This window comes from Hyposmocoma kahamanoa, unplaced genomic scaffold (assembly GCF_003589595.1).
Source record: "Hyposmocoma kahamanoa isolate Upper Pololo Valley unplaced genomic scaffold, ASM358959v1 116, whole genome shotgun sequence".
Taxonomy (NCBI): domain Eukaryota; kingdom Metazoa; phylum Arthropoda; class Insecta; order Lepidoptera; family Cosmopterigidae; genus Hyposmocoma; species Hyposmocoma kahamanoa.
The window spans coordinates 908,351-926,099 of NW_020653391.1; the positions used below are offsets into that span (position 1 = coordinate 908,351).

At 36.5% G+C, this 17,749-nt stretch overlaps 1 protein-coding gene across 1 annotated transcript; it reads left to right on the forward strand.

Moving 5' to 3' along the window:
- The first annotated feature begins 1,804 nt into the window (after positions 1–1,804).
- LOC113239800 (tubulin glycylase 3A-like) lies at positions 1,805–17,517 on the forward strand. The gene is made up of 6 exons (XM_026476938.1): positions 1,805–2,091; positions 4,165–4,723; positions 9,401–9,453; positions 14,223–15,244; positions 15,322–15,831; positions 16,236–17,517. The coding sequence occupies exons 2-6, from the start codon at positions 4,298–4,300 to the stop codon at positions 17,126–17,128; spliced, it is 2,904 nt and encodes a 967-aa protein (XP_026332723.1). The 5' UTR covers positions 1,805–2,091; positions 4,165–4,297; the 3' UTR covers positions 17,129–17,517.
- Positions 17,518–17,749: the final 232 nt, after the last annotated feature.

The window sequence follows — 17,749 nt, forward strand, 5'->3', positions numbered from 1 at the left end:
ATGGTCTGGATCTGTCTTTTTTTAAAGCTAATTAATTAATAGCTATGATTTATGTTTGATGAATACATGACCAGCTGTTTAAAGATCATTAGACAGTGAAAAGTTCCAGTTAGTGTAGGGATCTCAGTCAAAAATGAATATTTCTTTTACTTCCACTTCTTGATCGACTTGAAATTTGTTGTATTATGGAAATCCGATGACATTACAGTACTATAGTAACCTTAATGTTGCAGCCACGACAGTCTGCAGTTTACCGAATTCTCAAATACTTAAGTAGCAGTAGTACCTTGTCCAGAACAAGCGAATTCATCTCACGCGAATCCATAAGCGTGTCGACGAGGTGCTGGACGCTATACTTCGCAATCACAAGGCTTGCATCAGTTTAAAATTCGCGTGCAATACGCTGGCGTATTACCGCAAATTACTTAATATTACTACGTAACAGATGCATCAGTCTCATAGAAAATCGAAAATACCTGCGCTATAATAGCCTACTAAATCTGACTCCAGGCGTTCATAAGAGCAAAAAGGAACCTAATCACGCACTCAGAGAGTTGAAAATAACGTTGCCCGCCGTGTGCAGTCGTGCGGAACCGAATGCTCTTAAATGAAAGACTTGTATGAGCGCTTGCGCAGAGCATGTCTTACTCAACGGTAGGCACTTATAGCGTACCTTGAGCGACTCACGGAGCCCTGGCCAGACTTTCGACTCGCACGCATAATGCGCGTGACTATGGAGCAGCAAAGATGACATGGGAAAAAAAACCAGCAATATGGGATATAGAATCTTCTGAGTACGCTAATAGAATTATAAAACGATACAAAGCTATAAACGTACTAATGTGTCATTATATCGCAAAGAATTGGATACACCTATGAAGTATATTCTGCTTTCACTTCGTTTTCATTTCTTCTAGCGACGGTAAGCTAGCCCCCTCGATCGGTTCGTCCAAGTCCATGTTAAATACTGACTGAATCCGTTCTCCGCGTACGCGCGTGTACGCGCTTGACGATTCACGGCGAATTCGGTTCTTCTGGATAAGGCTTAGGGCAACGCCTCCTTAGAGTTCAGGGATGTATTTTCATAAATAATAAGTACTAAGTGACGGGCTGGACAATTCGCGCGCCTGATGTTAAGCGGCACTACTGTACATAAGAAGATCTGAAAGGGACTGCCATTGCGCCCGTCACCCTAAGACATAAGTTGACACGTTTCCTTTCCATCATCGGAACTACCTCTATATTTCGCACGATGCGTTTTGCTTCCAATTTTACGTGGCGAGAAAAAATAGGCATTATTTAGGTTTGCATGTTACTACGTCGACTTCATCCTCACTTTCCATCCGGTGAGATCGAGGTCAAATGCAAGGAGAATATATAACCACTACGTTATAGTCAAATGTGCCTGTAATTTTACCACGTACTACCCACTTACCTATTTCTTGCCAAGCAGTAATGTGAGCATTTCTGCGTTCCGGTTTTCTAGTTTAAGAATGCTGATATGCTGGACATAATATACACAAAAAATATCTAAAAATACAGACGAATTGAGAACCTCCTCCTTTTTCGAAGTCGTTTATAAAAAGTTAAACCTGGACTTCCATATAAACTTTTTAATTGGTCACGATAAAACTTCATAATGATTGTGACTTTGAGACTTAGAGAATGGAAAAAATGAAATATATGACGTCTGATTTATATATATGTCAATATAACATGTCCTTTGGTTTCCACTTACGTTGGAAACAAAATAATGGAGTTCCATCTTAGATGATGGAAAACAATAGTCTAAGATTCCCATAGTCCAAGCTTTGAGAACAGCAAAAAACTTCAAATCCACAAGAAAACTGCAGCCGAAAAGGGCACCGCCAATGAACTAAAAGAAGAAGAAGAAGCAGAGTCATCAATGGCGGCAATTAAATAGTAAAGTAATGGGAAACAAAGTAACGCCTGAATCTATTAATTAATGGGAAACCTATTATAAACACTAATACTACATCCAAGAATCAAAATGCAACCAAATCAGCTTTATCATTAGTCCATTACGATGATCTCCCAACAATGAAACCAACACACCAGGATAACAGACAGGTAAAATATTACTATTAATGGTACACCACTTAGCAACTCTTGGTCAGCATTATATTATTATTAGTATATTATTAGTAATAGCATTGAAACCATCAACCCGCGCCTCTGCGAACACGTTTGACGCACTGCAAAAGTGCGGCAGCCCCATCAACATTCTAAACTCATTATTGTATTGGACCCGTGGGGCACTACGCGATTTTTTAATATAACTGTACGACAAGTTACTCGTGTGCAACGATTGGCAGTATGCTTTGAAGAGTGTAAAACTTGTTTCGAGTAGATAACACCAAAATAAACACTTTTTATTCTTATGATCTCATCATCTTAATTAAATTTTTTATTGAATTGATATTCAATTATTTTTTGTGAAATTACTCCATTAGTTTGTTATAATTAATATTAATACAAAGATCGAACACTCAGAAAAAAACACTTAGAAAAAATTCCTTCGATCCGGTCCGGTGGATTCGAACCGACGTCTTCTTGCATACCGTGGCAGACGCTATACCAACTAAGCCACCGAACGAACCAACGAACCTCACGAATTCTTCTATGTGCTTGCATCGTGTCTTTGAACTTGGTCTTTCAACGACTTTTTAGTCGTAGCGCCATCTATGAGAAATCTATGACTATCTCTATTTCTAACTGAGTGTTCGATCTTTGTCTTAATAATTATAACAATCTCATCATCTTATCAACAAACAAGTTATAAAAACAAATAGGAACCAAATTTTAATAAGTATATTAAAATTGCCTTTGCCCAGCTCTTTGTCTAGACAATATCGAGGAGCTGGAGGTTGTTTTAACCCCGGATCTTCCCTGCGTAGGACTCACCAACCTTACTAACACTCTTCAATTTAGTAAAAGTTATTATGGCAAAAAAAAAGAATAAAGCACACACTTAATAGCCCCGCAATAGGAAAACCCTGCATCGTGGGCGCAGTGTACAAAAATTACAGCTATAGAGAAATAAATGTAGGCCATACAAATATTTCTCCGGGCTCGGAAATCGAACCCGGGACCTCGTGCATGTCGAGAATAAATTCACGAGATACTTGTACATGAGAATATATGGTGTACACCCTTTCTATTCCTAGATGTATCCAATCTTATTTGTATTGGGTACGGTTGGATACAACAAGTTGGAAATAAGAAGAGACTTGGCGCTCGTAAGTCACATAGTGAGAGTATTGCGAAGTAAAATTTCAAACACCATAGTGCACGCACGTGCACTGGCGCGACCTCGGCTGCTGGCGGAGCCGCGAGACAGGACAAATCTGCTCAAGAAGGCGCCTTTTAACCGGCAAGGCGAGACGAGACGAGAATTGAAATCACAAATTGAAAAGTAGCAGTAGAGCTACTTGTGAAAGAGTTCGTCGAGGGTGGTACTGCCACCTTACCTATTTCTGCCGCAAAGCAGTAATGTCAGGATTACTGTGTTCCGGTTTTGAAGGGACATGGGACTTGTCTACTTCTGTCTCAGGGTGACGGGCGCAGTGGTAGTGCCCCTCAGATCTTTGCAATTTAAAGCTCTGAGTCTCTGGCACTGTAACTGTTATGGACAGGCGCACGACTTATTCGTCCCGTCACTTGATGTAAAAAAAAAACCTATTTATATGATCCACTGCTGGGCATGAGTCTCCTCTCAGGTGAGGGTCTTGGCCATAGTCCGCCACGAAGGCCCGATGCGGGCTGAGGACTTCACAGGTTTTCCGAGGGTTGTCAACCTTCTTCGACGTGCAGATCTCACCACGATGTTTTCCTTCACCGAAAAGCTCATGGTAAAAAACACACACACTAACGCAACACTCACAATAGCCCCGCACTAGGGAAGCCCTGTGTCGCGGGTGCCATGGACACACACATAGACAACCACAAATTACACCCAAACTCGTAAATATGTAAAGCATGCAAATATTTCTCCCAGCCCGGGAATCGAACCAGGGACCTTGCTTGGCAGTCCGGCATGGTAACCGTTTGGCCACGGAGGCAGTTGGTACCTAAATCACGCTGTTATTTGTCCAGCTAAAGAATCTTATTCATGACATACTCGTACTACGTTTTATTTTACAGATGAATTTCGTCAACGGGAATGTCCAATATAACCAACTGCTATAGAAACAAAAGGCGGCGTAACGTAAATGTAGTGGCGTCGCGCCCATTAACAAAATTATCTATTAAATTCCAACTTTATTAAAGACAGACTATGCAAGAAACTAAAACAGCGATAGAAAATCCGGCATCGTCCGTAACCACTAAAGAAATTATTCAAAAATTGGATAACCACCATTTGGAACAATTATTTGAAGAATACATGTATTTTTACAATAGGCGCAAGAGGTCACAATTGAAACAAAATGAAGAATTAAATCAGTCTTCGTACAAATTTCCAAGATTAATTTCAGTGCGATCACAATCGGTGCAAACAAATATGAAAGACCACACATATCACGTAGTTTCAAATAAATCTTATCTTCCTAGACATTTAACGGACCTCATGGAAAAACAGAAAAGTATAGACAGAAAAAAGTATGGACACTTTCATACGTCACAGTCAGAAATATGTACTAGTCCAGTGATATTACATGGACTGCAAAATAATACAAAAAGAAGCGTGCCGGTATTTGTAAAGGTAAGTTAACCACTACATAATAACATGTAAGTTTGGTTTAGTAGGTATTGTAATTATTAATTGTTGATCCGTAGGTTTGCAATGTGTACCAAAGACGTAAAAATTACGCTCTTTAGAGCGTACCGTTAATCATTTTACACTTGCAGCCTTTGGATCCACTATTATACGCAAAAGGCTTACAGTGCCCTAAGAGTCGTATTCCAGAACTCTACTCAATGTTCAAGTCAGGATTTGAGCAGACTTGAGTATGATTTCAAGCGCTGGAATTACGACCCTAATGGCAAGGACTTGAGTATGATTTCTAGTGCTTTGAATTATACTCAAGTCCTGACTTGAACATTGAGTAGAGTTCTAGAATACGACGCTCAGAGTCCAATAAAATAACGCGTTCAGGATGTTGTTGGGGCTGCCGTGCCATTGTAGTGCGTCGGCAATGTTCGCTGAGACGGACAGGGGGCCTACCATAACCTTTCCAAAAACAACCTTATTTCAATGTAAGCTTAAAGTAAGCTTATTATAATATTACTCATATCCGTACCATGACGAACCTGTCCACCAAGTAATGTATTATTCCAAAAGTGATTGAAAGAACGAATGGTTTCCCAATATTCCTTACTAAAAATAGGAAAGAGAGTAATAACTCTCTTAAATATATATTCAGAGAATTTGGACTGCTGAAAAGAAAAGTATGTATTTTTTTTAATTTTATTTATTACTCATATTACAATAATTTATTATCTAAGTACTAGGCACTCTTAAACCTAAAGGGTTTGTTTGAGTGTTGCTCTATACCTAATATTTATACACACATAATCTTAAACATATAGACAACATTTTGTTTGTACAAAGACTTATGTAATACAAATAAACGTACGTACAGACAAAGCTCGTCACAAATAATGACGAAAGGGAAACAATATCGTGACATTTAACAATCTTAATAAATTAAATATAAATAACTATATAATATAATATTTTCATAATCATTAACATTTAAACGGAAGTAAAAACTAAGAAATGCGGTAGTTTTATAAAATATCGTGTTCTTTACAAGCCATCACAGTCTGGTGGCTCGGCGAAACCAGTTTGGTTGAGATGCTATACGTGCGTATACGGGCTGTTCCGTATCTATCAGATTTTATTACTGTATACATATGTCCCAATTTATATGTACACATTATTTATATATATTCAGTTTTCAATGTGTATATAAATACGCATATATTTTAACGATATATAGAAAAGTTTAGAAATGAGCGTATGTTAATAATAATTTACAATATATATAGGTATGTGTACATAATATTTATCCTTTTAAGTGTTAATTTGAATAGTTAGATCACGTGTGTTTTCGGGAGCGCGAGTGGGTGTATGAATATGCTTGTCTCTCCGGGTGTGTGTGCGTGCTTGCGTGCTTGCGTGCGTGCGTGCGTGTGTACGTGTGGGTATATGTGTGTGTGTTTGCTACTAGCCTTCCTCGTTGTCTGTCCGTCTGTTATCTACAATGGCGGTAATGTGTCTATGTAGTATTTTCTGAGTTCCTTCTTCACATTTATTACGTTAAGTTTTTGTCGTAGCTCATCGGGAAGTTGATTTAATAGTCTCGGTATCAGATATTCAATAGTTCTCTGGCCGTATGAGTTCCTTGCACCTGTTGTTGTTAACTTGCCTCTCGTAGCTCGTCTCGTCAAGTGAGTGTGATTGATCAGTTTTTGAAGATCCTTCCTGTGTATTTGTTCAGCTATCAGTGACACAATCGTACTTTTTGGCGTATAGGTACAATTTTATATTTCTTAAAAAGTGAGATAGGGATTTTTGTATTTATGTTTCTCCTTGAATGGTGTAATAGTTTTGAGTAATCTCAGTTGTAGTGTATATACACGGTCTAGATAAGTTTTAAAGGTACGTCCATAGTTAGTTATGCCATACGAGACTATAGATTCTGCAAGCGTTTTGCACATTGTCAACATTATAGGAAGATGGAAATCTGAGGAATGAAGGAGCAAGTTTGTTTTTTATTAATGAGAATTTTATAACTATTGCCCTGAGTTTTTTACATATAGTTTCCATGTGAGCTGCCCAGTTTAAACGATCACCTATAACAAGTCCTAGGTAAGTCGCTTTATTTACCTGTTTTATTGGGACACAATTGCAACCAAGAGGCGTGTTATTGTGAAGGCAGTCATGGCTGTGGGCGATCAATATGCTTCAGTCACTGGTAGTGTTGTGTGGAGAGTGAATGTGCATAAGATGAGTTTTCTGTGGATTTAGAACAAGACCGGCATCATGTGACCATTTGTTTAGGGAATCAAAATCTTCCTGCAGTTGATTGTAAGCAACGTCAAGGTTAGGATCTGCTGCAACTATACAAGTGTCATCTGCAAACTGGTATAACTTATAGTTTTTGATGACATTCATCACATCGTTGACATACGTAAGATAGTGTAGAGGACCTAGAACGGATCCTTGAGCTATTCCTTCTGATACTTTGACTAGGTCGCTGTATGTATTTCCCACTTTTACCATGTAATGCCGGTCAACACAACAATATCTATTTCGCTCGAACAGTTATGTTATGCATTCTAACAATTTTAAATAATTTTTTATCGTTGAGCGGATATTTGTGTGAACGAAAGTCAAACTATTTGGTGATTTGGTAGTATTATTAAAAAACTGAGTAAGGTTAAGGCAGTTACGTAATTCAGTGATGTCGTTACTTGTTATGTTAGCCATTTTTAATCATTAAAATAATACATTTTACAAGCCTTATGTCGAATTTAAAAATCAGAGAGTCGTCGTCACTTTTTATTATAAGATTTTGGTTTTTTCCGTCCTTCTGGCAATTACTTTCCCTTGTTTGCACCATATAAATCTATAATTATCTTTTAGTTTATATTTTGTTTTTCATAGTAGGGGTCTTGAAACAGGGTGTAAGAGCACGACGTACAATAATTTTGCGATTAGGATCTATATTGTTTTCGGAGAGACCTATAGAGCGGCTAGTGACTATCCAGGACGCAGCTGTTTCTTCGTCTTTGTCATTTTTTGGGGGTAAGAATGTCGCAGCCTTGATTTGGTCTTTATCTAATTTAAGCATATCTGCGGCTTTGACATCGATCTCCAGACCATTGTCGTTCCCTTCGTAAACCATACCGGATATTTTTACTTGATTACCTAGTTGTTGTTGCTCTTGTTCATTAAAGCGCTGCTTTATAAATATAAAATAATAATATAAAATCTATTAAAATTTCGTTGTTTTCAATAATTTTTCCGCATTTTCATGAAGAAAAATAAATAAAACAAGCAAAGTCCTGATAGTCACGTTGTGAATTCGGAATTATAGTCTTAATGTCAACTGTCAGCTTTGCCAAGGGGCATATAGATGGCGCTGTCATAATTTTACGAAATAAACTTCGCGTATTTTTAACCGACTTCAAAAAAAGAAGGAGGTTCTCAATTCGACTGTTATTGTATGTATTCTATTTGTATGTATGTTATGCGATAACTCCGGTATTTGTGCACCAATTTTCAGAACTCTTTTTTTTTTGGTGGAAAAAGGGTACCATCATACTGGTCCCATTTAATTTTGAAGAAAATCATCCACCTCTAAGAGTGGCTTTTCACGCATGAAGATTCATTTTTATAAATAGCTCCTAAATTTTATTATAAGTTTTAAATAAGTACAACTTAACTTTTAATCATTACAAATCGATGTTAAGACAAGAAAATAGAAAATAACATTGTTTCCATTGCATACGTATAACTATTTGAAGATTGCTAAATTTGACATAAGACCAATATTACTTTAATGTTAAAGTCGCGTCATTGTACGAACTGAGTGAATGAATAGTCGCAAAGCTGCCAATAAAACATCATAGTTTTAACATTACAATAAGATTACTTTAACCGCGTTATGGTACGAAAAGTCAATGTAAGTTTAAAGTAATATTGTTTTAGGAGGTTGTGGTAGGTCCCTTGGTTTCACGTCATTATGTGTAAGCGCGTTGTGTCGTTGCTGCGGCGCGTGCGCGGCAGCCCCAACAGCCTCTTGGGCATTGTTGCGGACAGAGTCGACGGTCCATTTGTACAGGCATGAGAGGCTCTTCATGCGACAGCCAGAAGGCATTAATGTTATAGAAAATTTGTAATTACTAACCATAAGGTGACAATTGTTACTAACACGATATGGAGATAATCCGAAATAAACTATTATTACTATTACAAAGATCGAACACTAAACGAAATTCCTTCGATCCTTCTGGATTTGGATCAGCGCCTTCAGCATACTGTGCTAGCTCGGTGTGTGCGTGCTGTCTTCAGCATACTCTCTCCACTGAGCTACGCTGCCCTACTTGTCATAACTAACACATTCGCATTTTGGAACTTTCGATTTATTGGCAATATAAACCTTTATTGTCACCTAAAAAATATCAATTACGCGGATTTCTCTTAATGATAAAACTGAAACTAATTAATATAATAAAAAACCGATTAGATGGAGTTGCACATCTTGTTTCGCAGATCCGAGATATGTTAATAAGTCAATTTCGTTAAAATGCGATTACGTTACTTATGATAAAGATGGCAGTGCGCAACGATCCCGCAGACCCTTGGATTTTTTCTATAATTTTGTGATGTTGATGGTGGTTTTCTTCAAGTTAGTATTTTTTTTTGCAGAAAACTGGTCACAATATTAGACCTTCATTACAAAGTGTGCAAAAATATTCAGTGTAAGTACTGCATTATTAAAGCGCTGCAACTGTTGTGGGTTTGTGTTGTCTACGACACGCGAGTTGTTTGTTCCATTACTTTGATAGTCGTTAAAAAAAAATTAAAAAACAAACCCTTCCCTTCAATTATTAAGGCGAGTTACCGGACGACAAGCGAATTAAAACAGTTTTGCTGGATCAAATGGTTTAGATATTTACTATTAAAAACGTTCTTACAATAAATATACGATACACCTAAGTATATTGTCTAAAGAATGTACTAATTTGTTACACGATAGGATGTAGGTACTTTACCCGATCATATAAAATCCTGAAAACGAGTTAAAATAAAATTGTAAAACGAATTATTTAAGAATAAAATATTTTACTTTGCACATCATTTTTATATGGAGGTATTTCTCTTTAAGTACTACGGGGAACCTACTAAATTTTGATTTTCAGCTCAAGCGCTATAGTCATTAATTCATATTTATCCCTAACCGCACCACTCTCTGCCCCGTCTGTCGCCACAAAGTACTTTGCAATGAGTGTCATACTTAATTTCGGCAAACACTATTTCGACTCGATAGTACTTCGACTACACATTAATTCGACGGAACACTACTTCGACAAAACACATTTTCGACAGGTCACTATTGCGACATAATGTAGATATGTATTAGAGATTTAGAACGAGCTGGCAACGTTCAATCGTGCATCCCACTCGAACTCGTACTAAAAGCAGTGAAAGATCGCTAATTGTCCCGCTCGCACCGTTCCTACTGAATAAAAAAAAAACAGGTGTACTATCAAAATCAGACAGTTCGTACTAAACTAAAAATACCGATGAACTATTAAGTAAGACCGTGCAAGACGGACTAGTTCATGTCAGTCAGTGTCGGGAATGTATTCGTAATGGTTCGTAGTTGGTGAATATGCTGTAGGATACGACAAAATTAAGGGCTTATTTCTAAAACGATTTAAACAAATCTTTGGTTCCCTATAACGTTCCTGTGTACTCGCTCCTTTACTACCGGTGTCTTTTCTGAGGCCCTCAAGCTCGCTATTATCCATCCAGTGTTCAAGAGTGGAGACAGAGGTCAAATAAATAATTACAGGCCTATTTCAATTCTGCAGAATTTTAGACAAGGTGTCGAAAATTCTTGAGAGGCTTCTTAATAATAGACTTGTAAATTATCTTGAAAATAATCTTCTTCTGTCTATATCACAATACGGTTTTTGGCCAGGAATCTCCACGAGTAGTACTGTACTAGACCTCACGTATGCGATTGTTACTAATCTTGATAACAAACAAAAGGTCGTAGCTGTCTTCTTTGATCTTGCCGAGGCTTTTGATACCATCTCGGTCCCTCTACTAATTAACAAACTTGAAGGGCTTGGTATTCGAGATCTTCAGCTTGATCTTTTCTCAAATTATCTCGTGGGTAGACGACAGTGCATTAGAATTGAGGATTTAACCAGTACTGAACTACCGATCATATACGGTGTGCCCCAAGGTAGTATTCTTGGGCCCCACCTTATTTTTGGCATATATTAACGACCTCTGTAAAATGCAATTGAACAACGGTTCCATCTTTACTTACGCCGATAATACTGCCCTAGTTTTCTATGACGATTCTTGGGGGTCTGCATTTAACTGCGCAAATGGGCTTCAACTTGATTTCCACGTGGCTTTCTAACAACCTTCTCATCCTCAATATGCAAAAAACTATGTATCTGACATTCTCACTTACAAGTCCAGGTCTCCCAACCTCATCTTCCCTATAACTGCTCATTCGTGACCGGTCTCTTCTCAAGACTTTTGTTCCTGTCCATCTTTAGCCAGCATTTACAATTTCAAGTACCTGGGTGTCCAGATAGATAGCACCCTTACATTTAGCTATCATTTGACAGTCTTACCCTGAGATTACGCAAATTAATGTTCATTTAAAAAAATCTTCGCCACGTCGCTGATATCAAAGTTTTGAGACTTGTGTATTTGGCACTCTGTCAATCTCATACTTCTTACTGTATCACGGATTGGGGGGATCTGCCAAGTCGCAACTTCTTAAACTGGAACGCACTCAAAGTGCGATTCTCAAGGTGAGATGGAGCCTACCCTTCAGATATCCGACCTGTGACCTCTGCAAAACCTGTGAGGTCCTTTCAGTACGGCAGCGGTATGTCCTTCGAACAGGTTTTACTATGCACACTCAAATCTCCTATGACTCTAATAACCTCAACACACTACGTAAACACACTCTCTGCCTTTCAGTTACAGTTTCCACTAGTTTTGCATACCGTCATTTTTATTTTCTGGGAGGCTACACATGAAATAAGGTTAACAGTGTTCTCAATCTTCATTCTTTGTGCAGAGCGGAATGTAACAAAGTTATTACTAACTGGCTGTTCACTCTCGACGATGAGTCGACTGAAAAACTACTTATCGTACCGGATTAGGTTTAAATCACACACACACAAAAACTGACACACACACACACACTCTCTTACACGCACGCACATACACACATATGCGCAGACACACACACACACTCTTAACGCACGCACACACACATACGCGCAGACAGACAGACACACACACCCATACACACACGAACACACATTGTTTATATGCTACGCTTTATTTTGTAATATGATCATATTTTTTTACAAAATGTTACATTCTTTATACACCTAGAGAGAGTAAGCCTGGTGATCTGTAACACAGGTCCCCAACCTAGTACAAACTCCAGCTCTCACTAAGCAACTTGTTATTACACATGAAATGTAACTACATACTTACTTATACATTTTTCTGGGAGAAATAAAGCATTTTGTATTTACTGTAGTTCATGAACTTTACAAGTCTACTGATCAGTCGCGATTGGGCTCTTACCAAAGTCGATCTGTGCGATCTGTGTCAAATTTTGTCTGCCTGTTCTTATTTAGCCCCGCACCTAATGCTTCAAATCTAGGCTCGCGTTAAAATAATCGCCTTAAGATGAAGTGAGATCCAAAATAGATGTTTATCTACACACATATCTTATAAACTCTATAATGTATTCAAAAACCGCAAATCACGACCAGCATAAAGGTAAACTGTTTTGTTAGAACAAATTTCTTATCTGTGAAAATGTTGTATTGCTTCATAATATTTTTTTTTAAATTTATTAAGGCTTTGGCAAAGCCATCAGCCTAAACATGAAGTTTAATTGTGTTTCTGTAAATATGGCCGCCACAAAGAGGATAGGCAATTTGAGGCGGCGTGTTTGGATTGACTCGGGATTCCTTAAAATGGGCGTATTTTAATTCGAGATTCGTATAATTTCGCGTTTTAATCTTCGATTAAGGCACAATAGCACTATCCTATTCCACTTTAAACTAAATTTCACAAAATAATTGAAAGTCAAAATAAAAACGACACTTTTCCCTCCAAAAGGTCCAGAGCGAATCGCTTCATAATAACATCGAATTCGATGTTATTATGAAGCAATACAACGAATCGAATTCGACGTTATTATTACATTCAAATTTCGAACATCACTGAAAAACAAAAGAATTTGATTGGACCTCAATTCTAATATCAGTCGAGATGAAGTTTTATTCGAAATGAAAAGTCAGTAGCAAACCATTTTGACAATTTCGTACGTTATTTGATATCGAATGATATGATAACGGCCCCAACAACGGGCCGATTCTAATTTGTCTATGAATTAAAAATAAAAACCACGATTGTGTGACATACGTGAGAAAAGTTTTTATTTGCCGCCATTTCGCCAGTCGTAACATGCGGTTCCTGAACACATCACAGAGAGCTTATAATATGAGTGTAGATAAAGCAGTGTATAATGTAGTAACTGTACATAATTAGGCATTAAAACACTCGTGATTTAATGCCTTTCGTTATGTAACAGTCACATAAACTACTATTTCACGTATTTCGACCACACGGAAAATCGGTTTTTCAACATTAAAAAATACGAATTCAACTTTTTTTTTTATTGATAATGAAAATTGAAGATATCAATATTGAACTATGGGTTCATTGGTGATTATTTAAATTAATAGACGAACGCTTAGCCACAACTTCACTTTGATATATAAGCTACGATGTGGCCGATGATTTGTCCAGTAAATGGTTTTTATTGTAGCATTGAATAGCCTTAAATAGTAACTTTCCACTCCTTTGCGCATTTGGCTATTGAGTTTTTACCCGACTGCGGGAGGGTTAAGTTTTTCAAGTATATGTATGTATGTCCATTTCTATTTCACGGTGTACAACCTAAACGGCTTGATGGATTTTGACATGAGGTGTCGTTAGTTTCGTTTTGATTGTGGGAGTATCATAGGCTATAAAAAAGAATCAAAACAGTGAGGTATATTTTTTATCTTTCCTGCGAAATATTTTTGCAGTCGAGATTTTGTTTTTTTAAGTAGTTTTTAGACTTGTTGAGTATTCTGACGAATTTATCGCTTTTGAAAAGGAAAACACATTTTAGGAAATGAAACTATTTTAGTTGACTGCCAACCGTGACCGTGAGTCTTGTAAAGGGCCCGAAACGTCGGTTTGTTTAAAAAAACAAATATACGCGATTTAAATCCGGAAAAATAGTTTCATTTCCTATGTGTAACAATCGCGAAAACCCAAGAACTCGAAAAACACATTTTTTTAATACTGTAATCAGATGTTGTTTTAATACTGTAATCGGGTGTCATAAATATATTTAGGTCTTTTTAATTTAGGTATATTCCGGTGTTAATTAATTGTGGAGTTGTCAACTTATTTCTAGGGGCCAATCACAGATTCTGTTGGAGCATCAGTCGCTTAAACGTAAAGCACTAGAAGCTGCAAGCCAAAGAAAAATATTTTTGGTTTATGGACGAGATGCGGAAGAAATAAGGAAATCTTTGCTTAATAGAGGTTGGGTTGAAAAACTACTACCGGATGATTTGTTATCAAGATATAATCTAAAATTAGGCAAAATAAGATCAGAAACAATTCGTTTATCAAGTTACCTAAAAGATTACCATCCAAATTTTGTTTGGGCTGGTAAATTATATGAACCGTTCGATTCTTGTTATAATCTCCATTGTGGTAGTAGCCTCAATAAAAGTAAGAACACTAATAAGTATAAAAAAGTACTTAGACATGATGATGCTATTGTGAATCTACTGAGAGTAAATTTAAAGTTATGGTGTTCAAAAACAGGACTGTGTACATCGCTGAAAGACATGGCTTGGCATTATATAAAGGATGTAGCGGATGTCTACGTTCCCCGGACATACACCAATACAGATAGAAATGATTTGATTGATTTTGTAAACGATTACCTCCTAACAGCGTGTACTGGCTTGTTGAAGTGGATTCTAGACAATTGGCATAACGGCATTACCATTTTTAGCAGAACTGGAACGGTTTCCATCAATATAATAATTTTTGCTCTGAATAGGTGCAAAGAATATTTAAATAAAAAAGAAAATAAAGATGTCGACGGAGCTCAAAGCAGAGCAATTACACCCGGACAGTGGAAAACCTTTATAATGAAATATCAAAGTTTAACAGCTGGTGGAAGCCTCTTTAAATTGGAGAATGAACAAAATATCCCTCTGTTGTTAGTTTATGCACAGTATTTACTAAAAGAAATTTTAAAATACCGACCTCAACTAAGCTGTGAAGGTTGCCGTAATATTTGGATTATTAAACCGTCAAATTTGTCCATGGGTATAGGAATTCAAATTTCGTCGCATTTACAGACAATACTAAATAAAGTAACAGACACAAAAGATAAATACGTTATTCAAAAATATGTTGGTAAGAATTATTCGACATATCTATAACAATTGTTTTGTAGTTTTGTCAATTTGCTTTTAATTTCCGTGCTTTTTCAGAGGCACCGTATCTGATTTACAAAACGAAATTTGATATAAGACAGTACTATCTAATTACTAGTACATATCCTTTAGAAATATGGATGTACAAAGATTGTTTTTTGAAGTTTTGTTCTCAAAATTACAATCTCAATAGCTATCATGAATCCATTCATCTTACTAACCAAGCAATACAGAGACACTATAAAAATGGTCCTGATCGAAATCCTCGACTTCCAAACAAAAATATCTGTGGTTTAGACTCATTCAAAGCATATCTAAAATGTATCAGACAGGAGGACATTTGGGACAAGTTTATATACCCTGGAATGAAAAAAACAATCGTAGGAGTTATGTTAAATAATCAAGAGGTTTTTTCTAATAATAAAAATCGTTTCGCTTTGTATGGATGTGATTTCCTACTTGACAATAACTTCAGACCTTGGCTAATGGAAATCAATAAGTCACCTGATTTGGGTCCATCTTACAAGGCAAAGCTTTGCGACAAAGTCCTGAACGATGTTATTAGAGGTAACGTTATTAAGTAATATAAATTAGAAGTAGATGATTTATCAAGAGATCCTTTATGATTCACGTGGGAACTTTACACACATAATTCAATTTCAATGTTGTGCTTCAAAATGTTCCTAGCATTTTTGTGCAGAAGTAGCAAACAAGATTTTAAGCCGGAGATGTAACAAATACTGCAAAAAAATATTGATATCCCTTCCAAAGTATATTCAATCAGTTAGTGTTTTCGAGAACTGAAAATAAATTATTAGCATCACTATTGTTTGTTTTCATGAAGTTGCAGCGCCCAGCGCCAGCGAGCTGACCATTTACTGGGGTATATAATTAATGGGACCTGACTCGCAAGGTTCGTGACTACTACATCGCTTAAAAACTTGCTTTAATATATTTTTATTCCTTTTCAGTTGTAATTGATTATGCCAAAAATCCTGAAGCATCCACTGGAGAATTTGAGTGCGTGTATCGCCAACCAACGACACCTTTTGAAATTACCCAAGCAGAAGCAAAAGCTTTACATGTACACGGTACTGCATTACCATTACATTTACAATCAAATGAAAAATTATTAGATAAAGCTTCTGTATTTCGTTCCACTAAAGAAGCATGTGTAAACATTTTTAGTAAATTGTATTTTGAATATAGATCATTGAATATTACAAGAGAATCTGATAATAACGTCCCTTTGATTCTTAATCAAAACAACAAAAGAGACGATTTCAAATCACATACTAAAATGAAAACAAGAACTGACCCAAGTAAATATAAAAACTATTTTGATTTGAAAATATACAATGAGCCATGTGCACGAAAGGAACTAATTGCAATGCCAGAATACATTACATATATACCCACTGCGTTAGTAAAACAGGAAAATGATGATGTGTTAGTTTTAAATTCGGAAAATGACAAGAAGATACACGTTTACATGACACATATAGAACCTAATGCAATGTCAGATCTGTATAATAATGATAATTTTGATTTAAACTCACAAGAAGAGGCATGTGACTATGTAAAACTCGAAAAACTAATTGCAATAGCAAAACTACATGCTGGGGATCATTTGCACTTAAACCCAAATAAGGAGATGTGTTTCTCCATAACACATTTAGAACCAAATATAACAATAGGTCCATATAATAATAAGTATTTGGCTTTTAACCCAGAAAAGGATTCATGCGCCTATATAACACATACAGAACTAAATGTAATAGCAGAACCAGATAAATTCAGTTTAGATCCAGACAACGATATGCGCCCACATGAACATGGACCTAAAAATGATGCAGTAAAATAAATGGATAATGACGATCATTTTGATTTGAATTCAGACAAAGAGACATACGCGAACACTAAGCAAACAGAATTAGATGAAAAAAACAATCCGATACATTTTATATGATGGCACCAGTATACCAGCGGTTCGGACTTTGGGTGATGCACTTTAAGAGGTCTCAGTGAAATTGTGCGATAGAGCCATTTTTAGAAATGAACTTTTCTGAATTGACTCTGATGCAGATGTTCGGTGCTCAGATTTAAATTCGTTTCTCTGGTACAATTTTCTTACTCGTCTCAAGCGAGGTTATAGTTGTTATTAAAATGTTAATCCAGAAAAGGAAACAAGAGAGACGAAAGTACATTATGTAAAAAAAAATCTTATGAATGTTACTAATGTAATGTAATAAACGGGCAGTTCTCATGAACTTCCGAAATTCATGCTTTCGATATTTATGAAAATTTTTAGGAAGAATTTACATTTATTTTTTGTAAATTTCATAGTACTTATGTAAATAGTATTTGATAATATATAGTGATCCTCAATATAAATGACTTTTAAAAAAAGAAGAGGTAGTCAACATTTGAGGACGAGGGAATGGCGGTGAGGGAATGGCGAAATCAAAATAAACCAAGAAAAATA

Bases quoted from the DNA above. Each gene is read 5' to 3' on its own strand.
- LOC113239800 (XM_026476938.1), top strand. From the start codon at position 4,298: ATGCAAGAAACTAAAACAGCGATAGAAAATCCGGCATCGTCCGTAACC. The intron at 15,245-15,321 runs GTAAGAATTATT...GTGCTTTTTCAG, and splicing joins CGTTATTCAAAAATATGTTG to AGGCACCGTATCTGATTTAC. The intron at 15,832-16,235 runs GTAACGTTATTA...ATTCCTTTTCAG, and splicing joins CCTGAACGATGTTATTAGAG to TTGTAATTGATTATGCCAAA.